This window comes from Sceloporus occidentalis, unplaced genomic scaffold (assembly GCF_023333645.1).
Source record: "Sceloporus occidentalis isolate IW3139 unplaced genomic scaffold, rSceOcc1.0.p SCAF_1, whole genome shotgun sequence".
In the NCBI taxonomy this organism is placed as follows: Eukaryota; Metazoa; Chordata; class Lepidosauria; order Squamata; family Phrynosomatidae; genus Sceloporus; species Sceloporus occidentalis.
In genome coordinates, this window is record NW_028316981.1 from 273,190,067 (window position 1) to 273,218,015 (window position 27,949).

Consider the following 27,949-nt stretch of genomic DNA (forward strand, 5'->3'; position numbering starts at 1 on the left):
TTTGTGGAGGCCTTGTGTGGCCCTTGACGCCTCCAGGGACGCCAATCCAGAAATTCTGTTGAAAAATACCTTTTGAGTAAACAGTTTGATCTTGGAGTCTAAAACAGGCCATGGGGTGGGACTGCCAGATGTAATTTTTGATTGCCTGGAATACTGCATCTGGTCGCCACTAGAGATGATGTTGCATCTCACACAGGATATAACAGTGCCGAAACTGGCCCACCAACCATAGCAGGCACTGACTACTGTACTGTCTAGATAACACCAAGATGCTGGTGGAGTGGTTTTGCACACTGAAAACTTTCCAACCAACTAGGGGGTTGGGGAGCCTATACTGACTAAGCTTCTTTGCAGGTGTTCCCTAAGAAATTTGTGGCATACTACCCCATAAAATATATTAAATATGCATATATCTGGTGCAAATCAACATACTCATTTCAGTAGTTAGATAAATTGAATCAGATGTGACATAATGAAATTACATTGTTACTACTGCATTTTTATGATATGAAGCTTGCAGCATACAAGCTTCAACAACAACATACAACAACAAAAGCCAAGTGATGAATATTTTATCCAGGCTATTTCTTTGAACTTACTTCCCCTGAAGATCAGTCAGATCACTTAGAAGTATCTTATTCTCTCGTTGCAGGTGATAGTTTTTAGCATGTAGTCCTGCAATGCAGTCTAGGCAATAGCTGATCAGCTTGATAATGACTTCGGCTGGGCTTGAGACTCTTTGCAGCTTCAACGAGCCGAGTCTGAACTAGAATAAAGTGGGTGGAAAACCAAATTACTTGACTAGAAAAGGTCAAGAACCCATTTTTAATCAGAGACATGCTATTTACATACTACAAAGGATTTCCCATTATAAATAGTATGACACTTGCCATACTTGCTGCCACTTGTTTCAAAAATACTCTCTTGATAGCCAGGGATGGGGAATCTGAACAGTGAAAACCATTTAGTTTGATTTTAGTTGGAGATGGAACTTTATCATATGTTAGAGAAAAGGCTTTAGGCTACAATCCTTTGAATATCCCCCGGGGAGGCAAACAAAGGACTGGGTCATTTGTCCTTGTGGCAAGAGAGGTCCACAGACAAAAGGTATCAGTCGGCCCTTCCAAGTCTTACTGAACATTAAAAAACTCTGCCAGCCCTTCTGTTTCAATGTCAATGATCCAGTGGTGGTCATAGCAAAAAGATATTGCTTCATATGACCAGTAGGAAAGGCTTTGGATTTACCAGTTCAAAGCCCTTCTGTTCTTCAAAAAATTGGAGAAATACACCACACTCAGAACTGATTCCTGCCTTCTTCTCTGCTTGGCATGAGTCTAGTAGGAGTTCGGTTTTCAGATTACTCTGGTTTGGATTCACCATCTCCCAACCAATACAACTAACCTGGTAATATGTCTGTCTGGAATAAACCTCTAAAATAAGCCCAGTTTCTCAAAACATCTCTCTTTGTCACAGATTAACACAGTTAATTTTATTTGTATCCAATACAAAGTACAAGTGATTTCATCAGGGATTAATCCCAGACAAGTAGGTGCTGTAATTGTGAACATGATGCAAGCTGAAGGTACTGTTTGATTGTAACTCCCAACCATTGGCTGTTCTAGCTAGTGCAGATGAGACAGCAGAAGTAGTCTGTCCCTGGACCTTACAGTCTCAAACATTCCTAGAGTTTCTGCTATGTAACAATGAATATGCCCCCTTTCACAGAAATTAAGTGTAGAGCGACTCAGAAAACTTATGAGCATGTCAGAATACTCCATGCTTCATTTAAAGTCAGATTTTTCTCTACACAACAGTTTAGATCTGATCAAACTTATCGTGCCAATTTTTTGTGTCCCTGGCAATTCATGGCCAATTCAGATGTTACAATTTAAGGAATATATAAGCCACTCCATTACTAAACAACAGATGTAATTATATTTTGATTTTCATTTAGGGCCAAAACAGAATGGCCCAAAGGGGCCCTGCATGGGCTGGCCCCTCCTTATTTATCTGAACTTCTTTCTCCTTACACCCCAACTCGTAACCTCCATTCTGGTAGTCAAAGTCTGCTGTCCCAGCCTGGGATTTCCACCGCCCCTTCCCGGATTCAGCCCTTCTCGCTAGCTGGAACCTCCTTCCCACGAGCCCAAGTCATCATTTCTCTAACCAGATTCAAAATGGAGTTGAAGACTATATTATTCAGGGAAGCGTTCCCAGGCATTGTCTGATTGTTATATGACTGATATTTGCTTGATATGGGATATTCAATGTTTTTAATTTGTTGCTTGCTTATTTCATCTAATGCTATCTTGTATTATTACCTATTGTTTTATATGTATTTTGTTATTATCCTGTAGAATGTATGCCATTGGCAGGTTTCATTTTTATCGATTTTTTATTGTATGTACAGTGCTATATAAATAAAGTTTAATAATAATAATAATAATAATAATAATAATAAAGGTGGAGTCAGGTCGTACAGCTGTTAACAGCTTAGCATAGTCTATGTAAGACACTAAACCTTTTTTAAAACACAAAACAAAACACTTCACATAGTATCAAAAAAGACAAAAACATGCCTTTTGTGAAAATGAACATAAACTTTCATATGTACACAGGTCTTCATAGATTCATAGAATCATGGAGTTGGAAGAGACCTCAACGATCATCCAGTCCAACCCCCTGCCATGCAGGAACTCACAAACAAAGTATCCCCGACAGATGGCCATTCAGTCTCTGTTTAAAGACCTCTAAGGAAGGAGACTCCACTACACTCTGAGGCTGTTTGTTCCACTGTCAAACAGCCCTTACTATCAGGAAGTTCCTCCTAATGTTGACGTGGAATCTCTTTTCCTGGAGCTTGCATCCACTGTTCCGGGTCCTAGTGTCTGCAGCTGCAGAAAACAAACTTGCTCCATCCTCAATGTGACACTCCTTCAAATAGTTAAACAGGGCTATCACATCACCTCTTAACCATCTCTTTTCCAGGCTAAACATACCCAGCTCCCTAAGTCTTTCCTCATAAGGCATGGCTTCCAGGTCCTTCACCATTTTGGTGGCCCTCCTTTGGGCAGGCTCCAATTTGCCAACATCCTTTTTTAATTTTGATGCCCAGAACTGGACACAGTATTCCAGATTAAGCCTGACCAAAGCAGAATAGAGTGGCACTATTACTTCCCTTGATCTAGACACTATATTTCTATTGATGCAACCTAAAATAGCATTGGCCTTTTTTGCTACCACATCACACTGTTGACTCATGTTCAACTTGTGGTCTACTTGGACTCCTAGATCCCTTTCACACCCAGGTGTCCCCCATCCTATATCTATGCATTTCCTTTTTTTCTGTTTAATTACAGTATCTTACATTTCTCCCTGTTGAAGTTCATTTTGTTAGTTTTGGCCAAGCTTTCCAATCTATTAACTCAAAACTGTAGTACGTACACTGGTAACCTCACGACTTGATTTCTGCAATGCGCTCTATATGGGGCTACCCTTGTGCTTAGTCCAGAAACTTCAGTTATTACAAAATATGGCAGCCACGTTGGTCTCCAGAAAAACTAGGAGTGACCATGTAACACCTATCCTGAAATCACTTCACTGACTGCCTATTGGTCTCTGGGCACAGTACAAGGTGTTGGTTATCACCTTTAAAGCCCTACATGGCCTGGGCCCAACCAATTTAAGGGATCGCCTACTTCTGTATAATCCATCCCGCACAGCCTATATTGCAGCCTATAAAGACCAGACTAACTGCAACCTCCAAGAGGACCTTTTCTGCTACCAGTCCAAGATTGTGGAATGGCCTGCTGGAGGAGATCCATCAAATCTCTAGACAGCTTCAAAAAAACTGTCAAGATGGATCTCTTCCAGCAGGCCTTTCCTGAATAGAATCACTCAGCCGTGAACGAACTCTCCCTCACATCATGTATTATGTTACCACTCTGCCCATTTGATCATTTGGTTACTAATAGTTTATTTTAATATATTAATTTCTAATTCTAAATGTGATTAATTATTTTTTAAAGGGGGAAATGGAGATACAATGTGCCTGCGTTATACGCGGGCGCACTATACGTGGCTTTGAGCTTACATGCAAAGCTGTGTAGAGCGGCGCAGGAGCGCACGGGGTGCAAGGCACCGCCGTGTGCATGAGTCCCATTCACTTGAATGGGGCTCAAGTATACACAATATTTGGCTTACGCGGGGAGAGGGGGTCTGGAATGGATCCCGAATGGATCCCCCATGTAAGCCAAGAGCACACTGTATTATATGCACTATCTACTGTATATTGGATGGATTTTAAAAATGTAAGCTGCTTTGATTGTTTTTTGTAACAGAAAAGCAGAGTATAAATAGATGATGATGATGATGATGATGATGATGATGATGATGATGATGATGATGATGATCTTGCTAAGAAACACATAGGGAAACCCAGAATGTGTTCAGTGATAAACCTAATTATTCTAAGAATTTCAAAACAGTGTGTATGGATTTTTTCCCCTATCTTCTTTTTAGCCTATTTGATATAAAAGCAGCTGAGAGGTAATGATTGGAGAGATAAAGGTGATACATTAAACCAGATTACAACTCAACATTATTAGCAAAAGTCCAGCACTGTCTGCAAACATTTCAGTGGTCCTGACTACTGGTAACCCTAATATGGCTAAACCATGGTACTGCTGCCCAGGTGTCACCTGGTGTAGGAGGCAGGGCTTCTGGGGCTGGATCCAAAAGGATGCCGCCCACCTCACTGCCATGCAGGAATGGGAGGGCTTTGCATGTTCCTTCACTGCTGCATGCCATGTCAAGGTGGGGGGTGGGGGGGGCACTTGGCTCCCTTGGTGCCACCACATAGTTCTCCTCATGATACTGTTCTCGTAAGAAGAACGGGGAGACAGCATCAAGGTGGAGCATCCACATCCTCCTAGTCACACTGCTGTGGCTAAAACAGAGGTATAAAAGTTTTTATTACTCTGTATAATTTTAAATAATGAAGGCACATGGATATTAGGCAAGTAAGGAGAAATCTTGATGTGTTAGCAAATGATGAAAATATAAGAACATAGCCTTACAAAACAAAACAATACAAACATCTGCTGCATATGAGTACAGAAGACCACACTGTTCTTTATTCCCAAGTGGATACAAACAAGCTGGAAAGATTTTGCAGAAAATCAACAAACATAATCATAAAGAAAATTATTTCAAATAAATCTAAGTAATGCATAACAAGAAACTATGCTTTGACTTTCAAGTTTGGGAATGACTTAAAACTTGGGTTTAACAGAGAAAAGTTTTTTTCCCACCCCAGTATTCTACCTTTCCCTAGATCCTTTCCTAGTGAACTAGGTTTTGCTCCCCATCCTCATTCCCATCAGGAAAAAACTCATTTCATTAACTACTGCACATTACTGAAATCTCTGCAGATCAATTCACATCTTCCTGTTGGCCTCCAGCTGCATGCATCTATCAACTTTTGTATCATGTGCAAATGTAATTAGTGCACTACCTCCCCTTTTGGATTGCAGACATAAAACATTTTGCAAGGAAGTAACACCAAGCATTTGGAGGTCTTTTAAATAAACTTTCTACCGAATCAGTAAAAATGCTTCTCAATCTGGATTTTGTTTTCTGACTATAGTTTTCTACAAATTAAATTAAAAAAAATAATAATAAGTGGACAAGCACCAAGATAGTGCAGAAAGGGAGCTCTGGAGAAGCTATCTTGGTGTTTGTCCACTTATTTTTATTTCTTTTTTATATAATTACTATAAAACAGTAGGGTGCTGTTAGTACCTGAAATTGGTAAACATAATTCGAAGAGCCATGATTAAAAACAAAACAAAAATGGTTTCTCCTGAATACTGCTAAAACTCAAATATGTTACTGGCCAGCTAGACGAAAGAAAAAAACACCCTGTATCTTTCATCTAGCTGGCCAATTTCAGGTACTAACAGCACCCTACTGTATTATTGCAAGACAAAATGAAATATGATTGTGTGTATAGGGGGGGAGAACAAATTACAAAACAACTCATCTTATAATACAAGGTATCAGGGTTTTCTCCATTGGTTTGTTCTGAGTATGTATTTAAAGCATAAAGCACAAATAAATAATTCTGCTTCTGAAATTTGTTCCAGTCTCAGGTAGATGAATGATGCAGAGAGAAAAACAAGCCCCCTCTTTAGTCTTAGACCTTTGTATAAGGCAACAGATCATGGAGAGGTAAAGTGGAATTCCCAGGACTATTCACTGCTGGGTCTGGGTCTCAGTCTGCTTTTCCCCCACCTTGCTGCTGCTTTCATGAGCCCATGCCTGCCACCTGTTACTAGCCTGCAACACTGCTTCCCATCTTACAGACCGACATCTAGTCTCCATCTACCTATCCCCTGGTTATATTTGTCTGGTGCCAGCAGGTCACTGAAGCAGAATGCCCATCTGCAGAGCAGCTCAGACAACTGATTCTTAGAGGGACTGTCAAGACAAAGTGGATGCATTCCACCAGTAGCAGAGGTACACCAAGGGAAGAAAACTAAGGCGGGATACAGACGGGCAGGGGAAGACGTCTTGGAGGTGTATTCTGCTGAATACGGAGCCTCTAGACCGCCTGCCCCGGGGGCGTGGCTCAGGTGATGGGCTTCCACATGGGGGGCAGTGAAGACGCCTCACCTGGGGCCGTTTCTGACCCGCAGTTTCCAAACCGCCACCTCGGAGGACGCTGCAAAGAGAGAGGCAGCTTCCTCACGGGCGGCCAAAAACGGGGCTTTTTTTTTCTTTTGCCAGCTGGCGGATGCGCAGCTGCGCAGCTGTGGCGCTAAGCAGCGGCGGCAGAAAGCTTATGTGCACATTTAAAGCGCCCAAGCCCCTTTAAAACTTTTTCCCTCGCCCTGCCCAAGAACAATAGTGGTCTCCTGCCAGCTGGTGATCAGCTGGTGTTGGCATCCTTGTCCGCTTGCACGTTGCCAATGTCACCAGCATCATGGATGCCTCCTCTCCTTTGGTCCCCGCGCTCTTGCTGAATCTGCAATGCACAGCCACAGCTGTCGCTGCTGCCACCACTGTCCCCCTACCATCCCCCATCACCTCCCTTGTACATATGTAAATATTTACAGTTTTAGGGGTTTTTATTGTTAGGTGAAAATGGCACAGGAATGTGTGTAGGGGTTCACTTTAAATTCCAAACTTTCCCCGATTCTAGCAGAGCATGCGTACATGTTGCTCTAGGGTTAGGGTTAGGGTTAGGGTTAGGGTTACGAGCATTAAAATGCGCTGCAGCTGTGCTGCAGCTTCCACACCTGCATGGCAGCTGACGCTGCAATTAAAGCCTGACTGCAAACTGCGCATGTTCCAGGACCCCGACTCATTATGTGACGCAGCAGACACGGAGCTTTTAAATGGGCAACTTAAATTAGCAGCGTAACAATTCTGGAGTACCGGTGCAGCAGCTTACAGACGGAGCTGCGCAGCTGCGCATCATACAGAAAAAAAGCGGGGAAAAGCAGCACCTTTTTAATGCCGCTTCTTCCCGCTTGGGGCGTGCGGGCGGCGTGTTCATGGCGGCATTCAGGTAAGGGCCATCTGAAGGCTCTACCTTCATGACGTCATGAACACACCCCTTTTTGCCCATCTGTATCCCGCCTAAGTTTCTGGTATTGACAGTGATGAGGCATGTCTGTGTGTGTATTTGTCCTGTGTGGGTGAGAAATGCCTGCTTACTCTCTGTGCTCCTCCCCTCCTTTAACTGGTCTGAGTGCCTAAGGGAAATCAAATTGATTGAATTGACTGAAAATTGATGAATTGATGAATTTTTAGTTTCAGGACTTAGGCTGTTAACTATGAAGATAAATGAAGATGCTGGGACAAGATTCACCTCAGTGTTGAGATTATTTGGGTTCCACAGTGCTATCATAAAACCAGACTGTGGAGTTCAGTGGAAAAGTCATTAATTTCAAACCAAAAGTTCATCACCATCCCACCTCTCCTTGACTATCCTGTGTAAACTAGGTGGCACTTCTGCTCATAAGTTATCCATCTAGCACAATCCATGAAATATAATGACCACATAGTGCCCAAGAAGTCCAAGACAGAACAAGATGAATACATTATGTGTTTTGAATACAATTCCCACCAGAACAAACGAATACGACCTCATGATTGACGCAGAGATTTGTAATCCAAAAGATCTGAATCATGTCCGACACTATTTGATTTAAATAGTGTTGTTGTATGACTTTAAATCATTTCTGACTTATGGCAACCCTAAGGCAAATCTATCACAGGGTTTTGTTGGCAAGATTCATTCAGAGGAGGTTCGTCATTTCAGCCTTTGAAGCTGGGGCCGTATGACTTGCCCAAGGTCATCCAGTAGGTTTCCATGGTTGAGACAGGATTTGAACCCTAGTCCAGCATTTAGACCACTATGTCACACTTTATCTTATTTAAATATTACTTTCCTATGAGAGATATTCAAGCCAAACAATATGTTTCAAACAACAAAATATAAAACTTCAAGTTGTTTTTGTCCCATCAAGTTTACAGTTAAAGATACTGTAAATATACTGTGTTCTCAATGTATTCTGTAAATTAAAGGTCATATTTGTACACATTCCTACTTGAATTTTACATAGTGAAAATTTTGTTTAACAAAATAACCATCTGGAAAAAATAATGCCGTTTTATTCCCTAAATTCATCTGTAAGCGGTTGTGGTTTTTTTAAGTTGTGCCATCACTATCTCCAGGGATAATAATGTTCAATAGTAACCATGTCATTTCTGGGTGTGTCAAAGCCACAATAGTACAAAATGCACTGATGAAAATATAAAAGCAGAAGTAGCTTTCTCTCGGCAAATTCAGTGGAAACAAACAAAAAAGTCCCTAGTTAGTCCTCTATCTGCTTTGTAAGCAAAAGCCCGTTGTGTTTTAAGGTGTGTTTTACTAAAGAATGTTTGTGTAGTTTCCTGATTTTTCTCCTTGATGAACAATACATACACCCATCTGAAGAACATGTACAGTATAGTGCAAGAATAAGGGTTTTATCAGCTGGCCCATTCAGTTACACTATATGTGTGTGGGCCTACATCCAGTGGCTAGTTCCAACTAGATTAGAAGCATTAAATCAATTGTTATCAACATGTACGCAAATTACATTGATTCAGTGGGCCTACTCTAGTTAAGCCTAGGAAGTGATTTAGGCCACGTTCATCTGAGCAAAGTTCATGCATGTGCATATATAAGCTTTAGAGTGCAATTAAGAACCCCAAAAAATTCAAAACCCCTTTCAGAAATTATGAATGCGCATGGAGAGGCAAGGCCAGGCTCGCTTGGTGAGAACACAAGAGAGCCTTCTCAGTGGTTGCTGCCAACCTTTGAAGCTCCCTCCCATAAGAGGCTAGGCTGACTCCTTTTCTAGTTTCCTTTTGTCTGCAGGCAAAAACTTTTCTCTTCAAGCAGGCTTTTAATATGTACTTGCATGCAATGAAGTTTCCTATTGGGGTGTTTGCTTTCCTATGTTTTTCATGGTTTTATATTTTTAACTTAATATGCTTTAAATTATTTTATATCTTGAACTTGCTATATTAATGAGATGCTTTTAAAACTATACTGCTTTTTAGATATCTTTTGTAAGCCACCTTGGGGCCAATTTAGGAGGAAGGTGGCAAAATAAATAAATAAATATTTATTTATTTCTGGCTCTGAGCCACTTCCTCTACTGTTGCTTTTTCAATATATGACAAATCTCCCTCTAGACGATCTCTTTTTTTAACACATCCTTTGGTACCAAGGAGGGGAAAAATCTTTCCCCCAGCCTCTTGTTGAATTGAATTGTACCTTGATGTCGCTACAGCCAGGATCCACATATCCAAAGTTATCAAATTCCACCAGTGACCAAAACAAAAATATCCCTACTGGCATCTGCTCCAAGTCATTACGGATCCCTTCCACCCCTACTGGAGTAGTTAGTTCCCTTTCCTGGCTGCTGTTGTACTTGCTATTTGAGAGATTTGGGGGGAAGGGGAATTGTGTGAATCTTTTTGAACCACGGCAGGTTGAATCTGTGGATGTAGAATCTCTGGATATGGTGGGCCGACTGTAGTTCAATTATTCAAAGTTGATAAATTACCTAAACCACTATTTAAATTCAGTGTGTTTAAAATATTCTGAGTATTGCAAGTCTAAAAATCAGCAGAAATTAGATAAAAAGACAATTCAGAATACAAGTCCAGGAACCAGTAAAAGACCAAAAAACTCAAAAAATAATACACCCCAATCCTCCTCAGCAGATGAAACTGAGGAGGGAGAAATATCAGAAGATGAAGGAGATTTATTAGAGGCTGAAATAAAGAAGAAAACATATAAAAAACAGGACTATATAACAACAAGATCTATGAAACTGAATTTCAATCAAAATACATCTGATTTGAAGGAAATGAACAACACGCAACAGACCCGCCCTCAGAGAACAAAAAAGAAAAAAGGGAAGAAAAGTAGAAAGTAGTTGAAAAGGGGGAGGGGGAACTCAGGAGTGGGTAAGGAGGGAGGGAAAAGATTTTGGGATAGTAAAAGGGGAATTTACATAAAATAACATTCAAATGTCAATTAAGGTCTTGTCATGGAATGTGAATGGTTTGAATAATGTAGACAAAAGAAACAAAGTATTTCATTTTTTAAATAAACAAAATGCAAGTATAATTTGTTTACAAGAAACACATATAAAAAATAAAGAAAGTAGTATATTAAAAATACTCACCTAGGAACTTTATATACAGCATCATGTGTACATTCAAGGAAAAAAGGGGTTGCAATGTACATCAAAAATAACATAAAATCAAAAGAAGTGTTTAAAAATAATGATGGATGGTTCGTACGTGGCGATAGAAATAGAAACACAAATAGGGAAAATACTTATAATAAACATATATGCCCCGCTAATTAAAAAAACTAGGTTTTTTAATGAATTGAAGCAAAAATTACAAAAACTGAATTACGAGAAATTAGTAATAACCGGTAACTGGAACGGGGTCACCGACCCCGGAATTGACAGATTACCAGGATCTAATAAACAAAATAATCAAGGGAATCTCCCTAATGCAGCGTTAAAACTGCTACAGGAAAATGAGATGGTGGATATATGGAGATTGCAACACAAACAGTCTAAAGACTTTTCTTTTTACTCAGGCCGATTTAACTCATGGTCTAGAATAGATATTATGTTTTTGTCCAAAATCTTATGTAAAAACGTAATCAAAACTGAAATAATGCCAAGACTAATATCTGACCACAGTCCAATTGTAATGCTACTTAATCTTGAGGGGAAAAAAGAATTCTCCTGGAAATTGCAAGATTACCTACTTTGTGATGAAGATATAACCAATAAAATAAGACAAGAAATAAGTAGTTTTTTTCAACAAAATTATAATAAGGAGATGTCCATGAAAACAATCTGGGACACATCCAAAGCAGTGGTAAGGGGACATTTAATCCAACAAGAAATAAGATACAGAAGAAAAAGAAAAGAAAAAGAAAAAGATCTGATGAATAAACTGAAGATGAAAGAGCAGGAATATATTAGGAATCAACAAAATGAATTTCAACATGGAGAAATGTAAGGTACTGCACTTAGGGCGGAAAAATGAAATGCACAGATATAGGATGGGTGTTACCTGAATGAAACTACATGTGAAAGGGATCTGGTAGACTACAAATTGAACATGAGTCAACAGTGCAATGCAGCAGCTAACAAGACCAATGCGATTTTAGGCTGCATCAATAGAAGTATAGTGTCCAGATCAAGGAAAGTAATAGTTCCTCTCTATTCTGCTCTGATCAGGCCCCATCTGGAATATTGTGTCCAGTTCTGGGTACCACAATTCAAAAAGGATGTAGAGAAACTGGAGCGTGTCCAAAGGAGGGTGACTAAAATGGTGAAGGGTCTGGAAACCATGTCCTATGAGGAACAACTTAGGGAGCTGGGGATGTTCAGCCTGGAGAAGAGAAGGTTAAGAGGTGATATGATAGCCCTGTTTAAATACTTGAAGGGATGTCATATTGAGGAGGGAGCTACGGTAGCTTTTCTGCTGCTCCAGAGACTAGGACCCGGAGCAATGGATGCAAGCTCCAGGAAAAGAGATTCCACCTCAACATTAGGAGGAACTTCCTGACAGTAAGGGCTGTTCGACAGTGGAACAAACAGCCTAGGAGTGTAGTGGAGTCTCCTTCCTTAGAGGTCTTTAAACAGAGACTGGATGACCATCTGTCAGGGATGCTTTGATTGAGATTTTCTGCATGGCAGGGGGGTTGGACTGGATGGCCCTTGTGGTCTCTTCCATCTCTATGATTCTAGGAGGACAACCCTCTGATTCACTTTTGTTGGAAGTTATTCTGTTTTTAATATCATTTCTGAAACTGCATCTCAGGCACATTTTGCTTCAGTCAACTGATGTTTTGTGCTGTTCTGATTATTTCCTTTACCCCATGCAACCTGAATACCATGGTCTTAGGGAAGTTACTTAAAGCAATTTCACCTTTCACTTGTTGCCTTCTTTTCTCAGAACGGAAGTGGGAATCCTCCTTGCTGCCCTCGGAAGAAGTCTCCTTATGTTTCATTTTTATCAATTCGCTATTTGCTAATGCCATGCCCTACTAAGCAGTCATATTAAACTTTTATTTTAAATAATATTAAGGAGGAAATAGTGAGGGGAAAAGAGAAAAGAAACTTGACTGGTTGGCTAGGCAATAGAAAGAAAACTAGTGAGCGAGAGGGGACTCAATAAATCAGAATTTTCAGCTTCTCCTGCCTCAGTTGGGTTGGTGGGGATAAACCCACAGGTACCAAGTGGATTGCTACTTCAGCCTACCTGAGAATGTCAAAAACAGAAGGTTTTATTTCATGACTCATTAGATTCTATATATAAGATAGGACATCATCGAGGCAGAGGAGGGAATCATGTTATATGATTGTAGTATAAATAAAAGCTTGTACAAAGCCCTTCAAAATTGTACTTCGGCTCTAAGCAATTTAACTGATTTTCACAATGGCAACTCAACTCAATCTCAGATAATAAACAGCCATTCAAGAGTACAATCAGCCATTCTGCATCCACAGATTGAACCATCCACAGCTTGAAAATGTTTTTTTAAAAAAAAAAAAATCCCAAAAGCAAGCTTGAGTTTGCCATTTTATGCAAGGGATATCATTTTATTATGCCATTGTATATAATGGGACTTAAGCATTCATGGATCACAACATTAATTTGAATTGCAGGGTCATATGAACATAGATTTAGGCTTGCTATCAAGCTTGTGATTTGCTGGCAAAGCACATTAAGGTTAGCCAAAGTAATAATACTACAAACCCTTTAAAATCACCAGTATCTGCATTAACAGAAGCAACTGAAACCTGCTTTGCAATAGAACATATTCATAAGCCAGAATGATTTTTTAAAAAATAGCCTTAATGAAATGCAACTGAAATGTCTAGTGTAATAAATGTCAGATATGCAGAGAACATGTCTTGAGAACTACTTCCCTTTCAGGTGTTGACCTTTTAGGCTGAGAAGTAATGGAAACTATATAAAGTGCCTCTTAAACACACCCTTGAAATTAATATGGTAGTTGTGTGAAGTAATTTAAACCTAACTCTTCCTGAATATACAATAATCAGAAAGTGAAAGCATCAACAATGGGGGAAGGGAATTTTTCACTCATGGGTTTGGGTTTCTAGTTTGGAAAGTCAATGTATACCCCTGTGAATATGAATAAGCATGAGATAATGCCTAGACTGAGGCAAAATACACATATTCCAAAACTGAGTACTACAAACAATTTTCCAGCATGAGTAATAACACTGTGTTCATTTCAAATAATTAAAGCCTGTTTTCTTGGTGTTTGTTACTATTTGTAAAAATTGACTGAAGTTTCAAATGAAACTCAGGTAAAACTGGCTAGTAAATCACTTACTAAATGTCTTTAAAACCAAACTTTTGTTGTTGTTAAAATGTAGCAGAGCTTACCTTAGATTGCAGTTCCTATACCTAATCATTTCCTTATTATGCTAATGTTCTCTTTTATTAAAGACAACTGTTTCAGTTTGTTACTATTTCAGGATTTAAAATCAACAGGTAATTTTTTTTCCTTCTTGGGTGACATTTGTAAATTTTTAAAAGAAAAAAGTATCCAAAATATTTCTTCTGTTCTGAAAAGGGTTTTTTTTTTTTTTGAGATACTATTGTCTCTACCTAAATGTGGATATAAAAAAACAAGCAACAAGCAAAAATATTACGTACAAGTGATTTGGTGGAATGCCTTTGCACCTCCGACATTCTTATCCATCATTTTCTTCCTTTATCAAAATGTGTTTCAGGATAGCTTGTTTCAATTAACCGTAGTTAACATAACCACACCTTGTGGTTTGGACATACTACAAGCTGCAATCAAGCAGAAACAGAAACAAAAGCTTCTGAACTTCTTCTTATGGTCTCACAAGGAAAGAGTAAAAGAGGAATGCATGCCCACAATACCAGTCTACAGAATTGACCCTATACAGCACAGAAAAGGCAAATTTTACAGAATTGAGAATACAAAGTAGATTTAACCTAAAAGGTATATTTTATCAAATTCACCATTTTGAAGGCAGTAAGAACACTGGTTTCCATCAGAAATGCAGAATTTGGAGAAGGGTGCCAGTACTCTTTCTTGCAAGCTTCTTCTTCCCCACACTTTTCCACATGGCTGTGGCTATGTGCCATTCACACTCTCTGTGCCTGGTATGATGTATGCTATCGCAGACAATGTCCGTTCAAATTAGCACTTTAATATTGTATCAAACTGTATCTGGATTGATAGCTGTATCAGGAGATATTCAGAGCATTACACATCCCATAAAACAGTTATAAAGTAATATTTGTGGAGGAAATGGTCCCAGTCACTAGGTTTTAAAAAGTCCTTTTTTTCATTATAGAAACCAAATCATATTATTGAAATTATAATATCTTCTTCATGTGACAAAATGTAACATCTTCCTAAGAAAATATTCACTGAGTTATTATAAAACTGCCCCACCTCCTTTCTTCCAACTTTCTTTATGAAACTGGCAATGTCATATATCCTCTTCTGAAGATAGTTGAATTTGGAGATATAAGATGTACCACTTTGGAAGCTACAACCTGAAACACATTTTACAGCCTTAATCACACACATACACCCTATATCTAGTGTAAATATCCCTGACATATAATGTAATGCCTCCTCCCGTCCTGTTTGTTCTATTTTTCCGAAATAGGTTATATCCCTCTATTACTACATTCCAATCAAGAGACTCATCCAACCAGGTTTCAGTGATGCCTATTATATCATATTTGCTTTGCTGTGTTAAGAGTTCAAGTTCATCTTGTTTGTTTCCCATGCTCTCTGCATTAGTGTAGAGACATCTAAAACTATGGGGCATTTCCCCAGAACCTATTTCTGCCTTAAGCTAGACACAGACACACATGAACAAACACCCCTTATGGGAGAGAGAACACAGAAACTTACCATCAGTTAGACATGGTGGGGCCATACTAATAAATACTAATACTAATAAATAACCAAGCAGTCAACAGGAATGTAGGTTGAGTCTCTCTTACCCAAAATGCTTGGGAGCAGAAGTAGTTTAGATTTCAGAGTTTTTTGGATTTTGGAATATTTGCATATACATAATGAGATATTTTGGAAATGGGACCCAAGTCCACATCCACTCGCAAAAAAGTGAGACTTGCTATTACCATTTCAACCTGTTCCTTAAAGAGAGAGAGAGAGCACCCACATAGTCTGTTGAGGTGTTGCAAAGAAGTCCTACCTCCAGAAAATACTTTCTAGGATTCTGGTTTTCCACCAAAAGCTAATACTACCTAATGGAGGCAGAATTAGAAAAATCAAATGTGGAGGCAGAATCCCAACATCGGCAAACAGTAGCCATATTAAACTGTCCCTTCCTTCCTAACCACAGTATCCAGCCTTGCTTTTTGTTGGGGAGTAACTAAGAAAACTGTTATCCACCCTAATGATATAGTAGCTAGTCTCAACATATAAAAACAAATTTAACTTCCATCTTCATCTTTATATACTTTGTATATACTTTATATACTTTTTTATATACTTTTTGATTCCTTTCCAGTGATGGAACAGACAAATTTTTAAACAATCGTGTTAATCTATTCAGCAATCATGTTAAATGTTAAGTTGTGCAAATAAAAAAGTACTTTCTTCGTGACTATTTAGTAAACCTAAATGTACCAGTCATTGAATGGAAGATTACCTGATTTCCTAACCATCTAACCACACTGAAATAGTTTTCTACAAATGAACACAAAATGTTTAAACCAACAGTGGAACCCTTTGACCTTCCAGCTGTTGATGAACTGCAACTTTCGCTATCCCGCATCACAGGATATACTAATTAGGGTTGAAAGGGGTTGTATTCCGCAAATGAACAAGTTTCTCACTGCTCAAATCTCATGGGACGGACAGAAATAAAGGATGTACTAGTATTATTTCAACATCTCATTCAGCTCTTTCCATTCCCAGTTGTTTTTAGTAAAAGGTTTCACATTGTAAAGTAAAAAAGAATAGGGAAAGGCATAACAATGCCATACTACATATTTCTCTTGTCAAGTATTATAGATAGGTTGGGGAGGAAGCAAATACAACGTCCAGTGCTGTTTTCAGTGACAACCACATCATGAGCTTCATGTCTGATCTCTCCTTAAGCCACAAGGCTTAATACAAAGTGCCATGAAAAGTAAGCAACAACATTCTGTATAGTAATAAGGAGTTTCCTTGAATGTCTCCTCTCCCAAACCCTGACCCCATTAGCTTTCAAGATCAGAATATGCCGTCACAGTCTGGCAGGATGTAATGTGCTAGTAAGCCAGCGTTATCACCGTTTCCAGAGACGTTGCTGTTCAATTTCAATGAAATACACTGTGGTATTTTGTGGTAACTATGTAAATAATGACCCTGCTGCCCAGCACCTAGCTGTTAATGGTCATGAAAAACAAAGGCCTAATTCAAGCTTGGTACAATATCAGCCACCACATAAACTATGGATATGAACTTTAGCTGTAAATGGTTTGAGGGCATTTTGAATCAGTGCATTTCAGAGGAGGGTATATGTTTACAGTATCCTACCATTAGGCATTTCTCATGTGAGAACTTCATTATATCTACATGTGTACCAAGATTAAGAAAGGTGATACTCAAGGGACAGTCATTTCATTGATTTATTTATTGGGGACCTGTCCAGCATATATAAAATGTACATTTGAGACAAATTGTGTTAAAACTTCTAGCACACTCAGCAAAGTTAGAAAAGAACAGTTTTAAGTCACTTCATTCAAGAAATATTTTGGATTGGACCAATTACTTTAATACCTAGCACACATAAAAATGTTCATTTCTGCAGCTGTACGCTTGAGTTGAAAACAGCTTAAGAACAATATAATCAAGAATGCATCCTACATGAAATGGACTTCAAATTTGTTCTGTAGTTTTTCTGTTTAACAAACTGAACTATGTATGCACAGATATGCCCTTTTTGCATTAAGGCTGAAATCCTAGGCAATTCCATTGAAACCAATGTAACTTACTTCTGACTGAAAAAAAGCTAGGATGTTTTCCTAGTCAGTTGTTGGTACTGAGCAGCTGCTGTTAAATTCAGTATTTTCTGCATCAAAAAAGATTACGTCTGGCATACTGGAAGTATGTTTTCTAAGATGTGGATAAAAGATGCACCTCCTTATTAGCCAACTATATGAAACAAACATGAAATGACACTTATCTTAGGACATTAGGAATCACAGAATTGGAAGAGACCACAAGGGCCATCCAATCCAACCCCCTGCCATGCAGAAATTCACAATCAAAGCATCCCCGACAGATGGCCATCCAGCCTCTGTTTAAAGACCTCTAAGGAAGGAGATTCCACTACACTCCAAGGGAGTGTGTTCCACTGTCTAACAGCTCTTACTTTCAGGAAGTTCCTCCTAATGTTTAGGTGAAACTGCTTTTCCTGTAACTTGCATCCATTGTTCTAGGTCCTATTATCAGGAGCAACAGAAAAAAGCTTCCTCCATCCTCAATGGAGGAAGGTATACATGAATCAAAAGAATGGGTCATACTTCATATGCATGGAAGAGGCTATCATTCTGAAATAATTGATATACTTAATCAAATATTTATTTGTTGAGATATTTGACTAAAATGTTAGCATTAATGGGGAATATTAATTTATGGATACATAGTCCATCTAATAGAAATAAAATGCAAGCCATTTAATACAGATTTATTGAACTACTTTTTGTCTGAAAGTACTGCAGAATTTTCTTGCTTCACAAAAGCCAAAGTCTAAACAGCATTAGTGAAAAAAGTAAGAAGTTGTGTGAACTGAGTAGGTCACTGATGCAATATTTTCCACTGTTACTATCCAGTTAGTGACTAAACTGACACAGCTTCCCATGATGATTTAAAAACAACCCATACTCCATCACTGCTATTGGATTCTTTTCAGTAGGAGTATCCAAAGGATGGGTGGCATCCTATGCTATTTCTTCATTTGACCCAAAAGAAGTCTAAGTCACTGATTATTTTAATAACTCTTATTTTCATTTTTGGATTATTTTAGAGGCAATTATTTATTGTTTCAATTCGGTCTTCATCTCCAAATGCAATCTACATTTTATTTATGAGCCACTTTGGGATTCTTGTAGAAAATCAGGATAACAGTAAAGTAAACAGAACCATTTTGTCCTTTATATTTCCTGTATTTCTCTTCATAGATAACTCTAGGTGAATAGTGCTACATATAAAATGATCCTACCTATATATATATATATATATAAAAAAATCAACTGGAATTACTTTCACTCAGATGTGAATCTTACTACTCAGAATGACATATTTCCAGACAAGTATGTAGAGGATTGCGGCTTTTTTCTGTACCATCAAGAATATAAAACAAGCCATCCTTCCCCATAGGTTGAACTACATCAAAAGCCAACATGTACAAAGCTGAGCTTCAGGTTTCAGCATATCTCTTGACTAAAGAATTTCACAAATGTCATTGACAGGATGTTGCAGCCTTTAAAAACCAAACTAACTGCTACCTCCCAGAGGGCCTTCTCTGTAATTGCTCCCAAACTATGGAACGGCCTGCTGGGCGAGATCCGTCAAATTGCCAGCTTAAGCGGTTTACAGACCACCCCTTTGGGGTGGCCTGTACATGTCCCTTTCCCCACTGGATCGGGGCCTCAGCTGCCACAGCAGCAGGCTCTGAGGCCCGATCCGCCACTTTCCAGGCCGCGGGGAAGCAGCAAAAGGCCACTTCCCTGCGGCCTGGAAAGGGGTGTCCTTGGGGCTTCATGCCCCAAGGACACCTGATGGTGGCAGGGACAAAAAGAAAGGGGCCGCTTGTACTTTTGGAGCGTGTGGAACACGCCTTAGACAGCTTTAAAAAAGCTGTCAAGACTGATCTCTTCCAGCAGGCCTTTCCTGAATAAAAGTGCCAAACCACAGAATGACTGCCCCCCACATCATGTATTAGCCTACCGCTCTGTCCTCGTATTTTTTATTGTGTTTTTAATAGATATTTTAATTGTAACAGGTTTAAACCTGTTTTAAGGGGGGGAATTTGGGACATAATTTTGTAAATGTGGATATTTTAATATGTTGTGAGCCGCTTTGATTGTCTCATCACAGAAAAGCGGGATAAAAATAAAAGTTTTATTTATTTATTTATTTATTTGTTGTTGATTGCCCTTGAGTTGATCTCGACACATGGTGACTCTGTGGATGAGACATCACCAAGATTCCCTACCCTCCACTGTTCTGCTTTGTTCTTGCAAACCTATACCAGTGACCTCCCTAAGAGTTTCTTGCATGTGGCCCTTCCTCTCTTTCTACTTCCCTCCACCTTTCCTGTCATTATTGTTTTTTTCCAATCTGAATCCTAATTTTTCTAAGTCAGTATGGTGTAAACAGGGTGAAATCTGGGCAATATACTGTACACTGGATGTGGACTGTATTGCTGTTGAGTTCAGCCACTGAGACTCATCTTCACATTAACATTTTCTTCAGAACTTGTATACTGGAAATAATCTGAAGAAGAGAGCTCAGTAAAACATGAATGAAATTCTCTTTTTTGTAACCCAGATAAACTACTACTTCATACCATAAATGTCAGAGGTAAAAAATGTGTTTCTGTTTCTTTGTATATAGGGGGACTAACACCTTCATGATACTGACCAAGCATTTGGTGTAGAAGTGATACAGTCCCTTATCATATTAGCTATGCTTCCACGTATATCCTTTCCCTACTCCCATGTGAGAGCTGGAATCATATAAATCAGTGGTTGTTAAACTTTTCTTCACGAGGGAGTCCACTGAAATATTTTGTGTTGCAGCAGACCACAAGACTTAACTTAAGATTTAAAACCCTAAAGTGTATCAAAAACTGTACATACTATACACCTGACTTGGAATGTCTGAGGTTGCCTTTTATTCCACCTATGCTCCAATCACAGGAGAAAGAGGCAGGGAGGGCAAGAGGACAGGTGAGGGGGGGAAGAGGCAGGGAGGGTGAGTTAGCCCCCCCGGGAGCATGGCATGAGAGGGAAGGGGCTTTGCTTTCTGTCCCTTACCTAAGCTACCCTCCCAGCAGGGCTTCGCCACATGAACCATGGCTGCAGAATAAAGAGACAAGCAGGGAGGGATGGCAAGTGGGCAGAGAAATAGGCAGTGAAGGCATACAGTAAGCCCTTTCTCCAGAGAACAGCAGCAGCAGCTGGAATAGCAAAAAGAGAAGGGGCTTTGTTCCCCACCACTCATGCAAGCCACCCTCCTGGGCTCCTTCCCTCCGCACTGGTGCCTTCATGTGTGCCTAGCCAGAGCATGGAGATGTATCAAGGGAGCGCCCTGGAGTACATGCAGTAATAGCGGAGCCAGGCAGAGACCAGACAGCCTCCCAAGGCCCCATGGACACCCTGGGAGGACATCATGGGCCCCCAGAGGTCCATGCTCTACAGGTTAAAAAATGCTGATATACATAATAAAACTAGGTTTCAACCAAGAAGACTCCAAAGCTCTTTTCATCCATTCTCCAACAGCACAGGGTAGAGAAATAAAATAATGCTTCACCTGGTATTATTCTGCCAATTGGACTCAAACAGTTATGTCTCCTTCTTTACCATCTGATTTCTATGTCTCCTTCTTAACTACCTGTGAGGTAAAGAGGCTTGATCTACAACTCAACACTGATTTAGATGGCCTGTTTGTAGCAAAAATGTAGACTACACAGATTTGAATGTCAGATCCCATTATCCAGCCTCTCTCTCTTCAGGAATGTTACTGGTCTTCCAGACGACACTCTCACATACATTGTCATGACAATGCTGAAAATCTACAAGAATGCTTCAAATTTATCTGATGTCTAGTTGAAAGATCTCTTCATCAGGGGTTTGCAACATTGTCCTGCTCCCTCCATAAAATTCTGGCAGCAAGAAAGTAGCAGGTAAACATAACAAGATAACTTTTTTACTGATATTCAAGTATGGCAATCATGTAGAAAGAAAGTAATAAAGAGGGTAATTGTATCTGGACAAAGGTAAAAGAAACTTGTGTGAAGATTACCCTTCAACATGAATGACTCGCATATTTCTAAGGTTTACGAAGCCAACAAAATTCATGGATGCTGTCTGGTTTCCACAGCAATACATTGCCTGTTTATTTTAAATATTACAGCTGAAGGACATTTTTAGAAAGTTTTTTTTCTTCACAGTCAAGCCAAAAAAGAACACAAAAGGCTAAATGCATGAAGTATTAGTAAGATCCAAGATGAACATCAGCCAATCCCACAGGCCTTGAGGACCAACAAGTTAAACTACAGCTGTTCTAGCTTAATGCAGGAATATACTGTTCAGCATGGTTCCATTAACTTGTTCCCTGCCTTAAAAGGGGAGGGGGTCAATATATATACTGTGAAGAAATAAAGAGATAGTCAAGAGTATTTAAGAATATAATTAGAATTAACTGTTAATTCTGCTATTATTTTGAAAATAGATGTAGCAGTGGGATCTGGGTCATGGAGTTTAATCTCTTTGGAGAAAACAGAAGCAAAGGCTTTGTATACAATAGTGGTGCTTGGAAAATGTGCCATACAATGACATCAAATGTATTAAACTAGGCTGCTTTTGGGGGAAGTGTGCACTCAACAATACAAATGAAACTCCTTTTTGTGTTGGGAGACTCTTGCCCCTTAAAAAAATGCAGCATGATGCAAGAGGAATGGGCAAGACTGTCTGTCACCCTGTATGCTAAATTTGGGGTACCATTTGGGGAGGAACATCAGATTCTGCCTCTCTTCAGAAGGGGGTGAAATTGGGGTTGGGGGCCACACACCTAGATTTCCTTGGTCCACTGCTGGGAAAGGGAAATTAAGTGAAGAAGTGGAAGAATGAGCAAAGTGGTTTCAGAGGAAATGGCAGCTGGTGACTCAAATGCCAATGAACATGTCAAATCCACCACAAGCATTAGTCTGAATTAAAAAGCTCAAGGTGCTTTTTGGATAATAAAGTTCAGGAGCTTGGGTGGGTCATTTAAAGTGACACTAAATCATGGAGCCAGATGACCATGCTCCATACCTTCCCCCAGGGTTTGGAACCATATGGAGAACTGTATGTAAAAAGAATACCCAGTCATCTCCAATCACCAAACAGAGATTTTTAAAAAAAAAGGGGGGGGGGAGGATTCCTCCTACTTCCCTGAATAACTTACTCAGTCGCCCGTTTAATTGAATCCCCATACAAAAATATCCTTGGATACCCATCTCTCTGTTGTTGTGTAATTATATTAATGATGAGAAGTATTTTATTGTTATAAAGAATTTTAAATTGTTATGCTGGTGGGAGGGATAATGGGTTTTATTTTATATTGTTATATTTTGTACTGTTATATTGGATTTTATCACTGCATTATTGTATTATATTTTATTATGATTGCAAGCTGCCTTGATCCTATGGGAAGGGCGGGATATAAATAAATTATTATTATTATTATTATTATTATTATTATTATTATTATTACTACCACTACTACTGCACCACTCATCTTCCCATTTGGGAGGGAGACTGCATGGACAGGAATCCACTTCTGTTCCTCTCCTCACCAGCCTTCAAGGGGAGTACTTGGGGAAGGAGTCTGGTCAGGAGTGAGTCAGAGGCTTCCTATCTCAGACTGAGGTTTTCTATGCCATGGGTGAGACCCATAGTTTCCCATTTTTACCTAGGAGTGTTTCAACTGCCTTGTCTTCTATGGTAAATGTGTCACAGGATAGACTTCCACGTGATAAAGCCTTGCTTTATAATGAGTGGGACAACTTTCCAAGGTCCAAATGCCCCTCAACAAACCTTGAAGGGTCAAACCCATGAAATCAACTCCTCCGTCCCACTAAAGTCCAGAGTGTGCCAAGAGCATTTAACTATGTCATCTGAAGATGTATGAGATCCAGAGGGTTGTTGTTTAAAAACAGAAATGACTTCCTCTTTTGAGAAAAGAGTTGGGGTGAAAATTGGCAAAATTGTCCCTATATCCTCTAGTAATATAAAAATTAGAAGTGGGATAGTGTTGGGGGAGGTTCAAGACGAGCAATGGAGCACTATGGGGCTGCTTATATGTTGTGGATCATTTTTACTCCACCCCTGCTTTATATGGCATCCACAGTATTACAGCATATTAAAACATAACATATATCTATATAGTGAATCCATGTTATACATCACATATTGCTTATTGGATGTAACTTTCAAAAAAGCAAAAAAATCCTTATTAAAGCACATATAGCTAATTAAGGGCCTGAATAGACAGGTCAAAATAAAGCTGCTTCGGGTCACTTTGGAGGTATGCTGTTTAAATGATACATGCATCCAAAGAGGATGGAAGCTGCACCAAAGACACACTCCAGTCCTAAGGACTTGTACACAGCTTTGGTGCAGCATCTTGCCTCTTAAGATGTGTGTCTCATTTAAACAGCATATCTCCAAAGTGACCCCAAAGCTGCTTTATTTTGGCCTGTCTGTTCAGACCCTAAGACTGGCTTGAGTTATCCTATCAGATCTCAGCATACTTGATCATACTCTCACATGTAGCTAACATGTTAAGGAATTATTTTCTGAATTATTTCTGTATAGTCTTTGCTATTAGATTCTCATTTATTATTTAAAATGTGGGATATTTTGTAGCCAGTGAGACTGGCAAGAAATAAAAGATTTCTTGGTCATTATTTGTATTCAGATATTATTTTCCTGTACTTGTTTTTGTTCTCTCTCACACCCATGCAAACACACACACACATAGAAACACACATCCAGGTAAAGTGGTCACATTAATTTCTCTTTACCTGACCTTCTCTCCTACAGACATTATTTCTCCCATGGTATTTCCAATCTTCTCAGAACTCTGATGGATGTTCTTAAGACTTTATGTAGGCTTAAGACTGTATGTAGAATTTAAACAAAAGAATACGATGCAAATAAAATTTCAAGACACACAGTACAGCGCTGTTACATAATATAAGGAATCCATAACATTAAATAAACAAATGTGCAACTGGGGATTGCCAAAATTTGAATTTATTGTTCATACAGAATTTCCAGAAAAATATGTGGCCCAAGATTAGATGATAAACTAATAAAGGTACATTATGGACTTTGGATTTTGTTTACTACTACACAAGATTGGGAAATACAACTGAACATCAGAATTCATCCACTGGATTCCTCATATTTCCCAGCTGATGGGAATTAAAGCACCAAGACTGTAGCATTTAATAGAACCAGTGTAGGGCAGATTTCCCCTCTTGCCATCTATGTACAGATTGCTGGGCTTAAACTTGACTTTTTCCAGATCATTTTCTGCTTTTCCAGCATAAAGAGAGCCAGGCAGTAAATGGACTTCTTGCAGTGGCTACTTGAGATGATTTGCATGCAAAAATCAGTTTTAGGAGCTTCTGAAACTATGGATTCTGTGCTGCCTTCAAATGTATTTCCTGAAACAACAAATATAACTTTTTTAAAAGCTCACAATGAGTATTCAGAGTAATTACTGTTTCATAGCCCTAAGCTCACAGCCTTAACCTGCAGCACTCTGAAAATATAAATATCAAATACTGTTTCAGCAATAATGGATTTTACTGAAAAGACTGGACCAGACAATTCTTCTCTGCCAGTTCAAAGCATTTTTCATGCTTAATCAGTTTGCTTTCATAGGACAGTCAAAGACAGGGTAATTCATTATTAAGAGAAAGACTGACATCATACAGTCAGTACTGTAAATGAATAAACTTTGTATTTTCTCAATTTCATGTTCCTCTCCCAGAATGCCAAGTTCTTTCAGAAGGTATCATAAGAGATTAGGCATCTTTGGAAGGATCCCCTGAGTTAGGTCTTCTCGACTTTGAACATGATCTATAATCTTTTCTTTAGCAATTTTAACAACAACTTCAATAAACTGCATGAAGTTCTGTGAACTGATGACTACTTGATACTTGAGCTTTTGCAGTGCCAAGCAGTTTCATGGGGCTTATAAAAATATAGGCTAGAGGTAATCAAATTAAATTTCCAGAACTGAAAATGTTACTTAGGTGACAACATAGTAAGAACTGTTAGAACAGACTGTGAAAAGTGGCACCTAATATATTGGTTTACATAGCTAGTTATTCTAAGACTAGATTTTGGCTCTTTGCACTCCAAGTAATGCATCCAGTCCCATATCCAAAGTAAACATTCATCCAATGACAAACAAAAATCCATCAGTGATACCTTTATTGGCCAACCAAAATGCACAATATAATTGTTGCAAGCTTTCAAAGCTTCATAGGCTTCTTCATCAGGCAAGATGTTACAAACCAAACAGGAGAGAGAAAAATGGAGATATTAGTCAGGTGCCTACATGTTGTTTCAGTCCTTAGTAAAAATGTTACGATGGGAAGGATATCATTTGCAGGCAGGCTCCTGCAAATTAAATTTAATTCGCATGTTTTACCTCTCCATCACAGAAATGTTCCTGATGGAAAAACATGGAGACTTCTTGAGCAATCCATTGTTCTCTGGCTACAAAGAGGCCTGTGACCTCACTGGAATGGAGACATATTGGATTGCAAAAGAGGGGTCCCTGTTGAGATGCAAATGGACTTTAAATTTCCTGGACTTTGAAAAACTCCCTATTGCCACATGGCCAGGAGAAGCCTGCCTGCAAAAGATATCCTCCTTGGCATAACATCTTTAGCAACTTGCAGGCATCTGACTAACATCTCCGATTCTTTTTTCCCCCTTCTGTTTGGTTTGTAACATCTTGCCTGATGTAGAGGCCCATGGAGTTTTGAAAGCTTGCAACAAATATATTGTGCATTTCAGTTGGCCAATGAACGGATCACTGATGGGTTTTTGGTCGTATTTGTTAAATGGCCAACACAGCTACCCCTGAATTTTTTCATCCAATGAGATACACATACAGTGGTCCCTTGGCTTATGCGGGGGATCTGTTCCGGACCCCCCCCCCCGACCCCCCCGCATAAGCCAAAAAAAGTGCATGCTCAAGTCCCATTCAATTGAATGGGGCTCATGCTTGTGGTGTGGGAGAGTGTGTGCGGCACAGGTATGCATGCTATTCATTCTCCCATTGTGCGGCTTCCACGTAAGCAGGAAGCCACGCATATGGGGCGCCCACCTATAGCACGGGCACACTGTATAACATGTAAGAGATCATTTCTTTCTGACACTGACACGCAGAACTACTGATTTGTTGGAATTCATTTGAAATGATAGCCCTGTTTGCCTGTAATGGTTTTTTGAGTGTTTAGGTTCGATTTTTGTTATTATTCTTTGAGGTGAAAGGGTAGTTAGTTAGTACCGTATATACTCGTGTTCAAGTCGACATCATGTATAAGTTGAAGGAAGGCTTCAGGATAAAAATCATGGATTTTGATATGACACATGGCTAAGTCGAGGGTAAAACTTATGGGGCCTCAGAGGGAGAGAAGAATGCTGGACCTGATTCCCTCCCTCCCTCACCATTCCCTTCTCCTTTTGTGTCGTGTCTTTAGATTGTAGGCCTATGGGCAGGGAACTGTCTGTTATCCCCTCTATTGTAAACCGCTCGGATTCCCAGTGATTGGGCGGTATATAAATAAAACCTATTATTATTATTATTATTATTATTATTAAGGAGAAAACATCACTTCCTTCCCTCTTTCCCTTTCTCTGGATCTCTCCCAACCACCTGACACCACTTCCCAAGTGCTGGAGAAGCTTTTAATATTGGATTGAAAAGGGAAGGAAGTGGAGTTAAATGGGGTATTTCTCTGATGGGAAGAGATGGCTTTAAAATCGGATTGGGAAGGTAAAGAAGTGGAGTTAAATGGGATGTTTCTCTCCTGGGAAGAGAAGGCTTTAAAATCAGATTGGGAAACTGTTTCACATCCCAACACTCACAAACACACACACTCCTCCCTCCAAGCAGGAAGAGTGAGTGGGGCATCACAACGGTGCTTGTTTCAGAACCTTTCTAAGCAATATTGAGCCATATAAAAGTCAATACAGGATTTTAGGGTCAATTTAGGGGCATATTTTTCTCAGGTATATACAGTATGTTCGGAAGAACAAGATGAAGTCTCCCCAATGCCATGAAACTCACTGAGTGATTGTGACAAGTTACACTTTCTCAACCTGACCTACCTTACAGATAGAATTTTGAAAGATTGGAACTCTTTAATATTCTTATCCAACCTTTCCACTGAAACAAATTCTCAGAAGATTTGGCAAAAGAGGCCTGTCAGGTTTTAATCCAGGACAAATCAGAAAAAAAAGCTAGAGTTTTCTTTTGCATCCTCCTTCTGTAACATCTGCGTAATTTAGCTGGACC

General features: G+C 39.3%; 1 protein-coding gene across 3 annotated transcripts in view; it reads right to left on the reverse strand.

The window, feature by feature from the left end:
* Positions 1-27,949, reverse strand: part of XRCC4 (X-ray repair cross complementing 4) — a 144,297-nt gene that overhangs the window by 91,329 nt on the left and 25,019 nt on the right. For all 3 annotated transcript variants that reach the window (XM_089493631.1, XM_089493638.1, XM_089493645.1), the window contains one exon: positions 600-766. In XM_089493631.1, the coding sequence (XP_089349757.1) occupies positions 600-766 (167 nt within the window). The remainder of the gene's footprint in view (positions 1-599; positions 767-27,949) is intronic.